Source organism: Acanthisitta chloris, unplaced genomic scaffold, assembly GCF_000695815.1.
Source record: "Acanthisitta chloris isolate BGI_N310 unplaced genomic scaffold, ASM69581v1 scaffold38116, whole genome shotgun sequence".
NCBI classification, from domain to species: domain Eukaryota; kingdom Metazoa; phylum Chordata; class Aves; order Passeriformes; family Acanthisittidae; genus Acanthisitta; species Acanthisitta chloris.
The window spans coordinates 1-592 of NW_008678239.1; the positions used below are offsets into that span (position 1 = coordinate 1).

The window sequence follows — 592 nt, forward strand, 5'->3', positions numbered from 1 at the left end:
GACCCCCAGGCACGGGCAGCCTGGCGGGGTGAGGGGACTCGGAGCCGTGCAGCTGTCGATAACTCGGGAGCTAATGCACCTGCCGCACCGGTGTCATCCCGGTGCAGCCTCGGAGCAGGGAGGTAGTCGCTCTTCTGCTCCTTATGGGATGGGAATTCCAGGACTCCCGGGAGCTGGAGCTGGGAGCTGCAGGATTAGCTCAGGAGGGCTGGGAACACTTTCCAGCCTCACCCTGTGCAGAAGGGCCAGGTGAGAACAGATATCCTGGTTCCCTTCTGCACCTCTTCTGTCAGGCAGCGAAGGGAGGGGAAGCTTGTAGGTATCTCCTGAGAAGAAGCTGAAGGAACTTGGCCTTTACTTGCAGGGTGGCAGAGCAGCATCCCACAGCACTCACCTGCTCATCCCTTTCTCCCCTCAGGTCCCACATCTCCCTCCAGTTTGGGTCTGCAGTTCCAGTTCAGCCAGGCACAGGACCAGGACATTCGCATCCTTCAGGCTCAGCTCTGGCTCTACCTGCGAGTGCCCCGTGCCACCCTCACCCTGAGGATCTTCCTGGCCGGTGGGGACAGGGACGTGGTGGGGGGCAACCACA

The 592-nt window shown here is 61.3% G+C and overlaps 1 protein-coding gene across 1 annotated transcript in view; it reads left to right on the plus strand.

The window, feature by feature from the left end:
- Nucleotides 1-418: 418 nt before the first annotated feature.
- LOC103804191 (inhibin beta C chain-like) overlaps nucleotides 419-592 on the plus strand; it is a gene marked incomplete at its 5' end in the record, with an annotated part of 743 nt that continues 569 nt past the window's right edge. Inside the window, one exon of the mRNA XM_009076789.1 lies at nucleotides 419-559. Coding sequence (XP_009075037.1) covers nucleotides 419-559 — 141 coding nt within the window. The remainder of the gene's footprint in view (nucleotides 560-592) is intronic.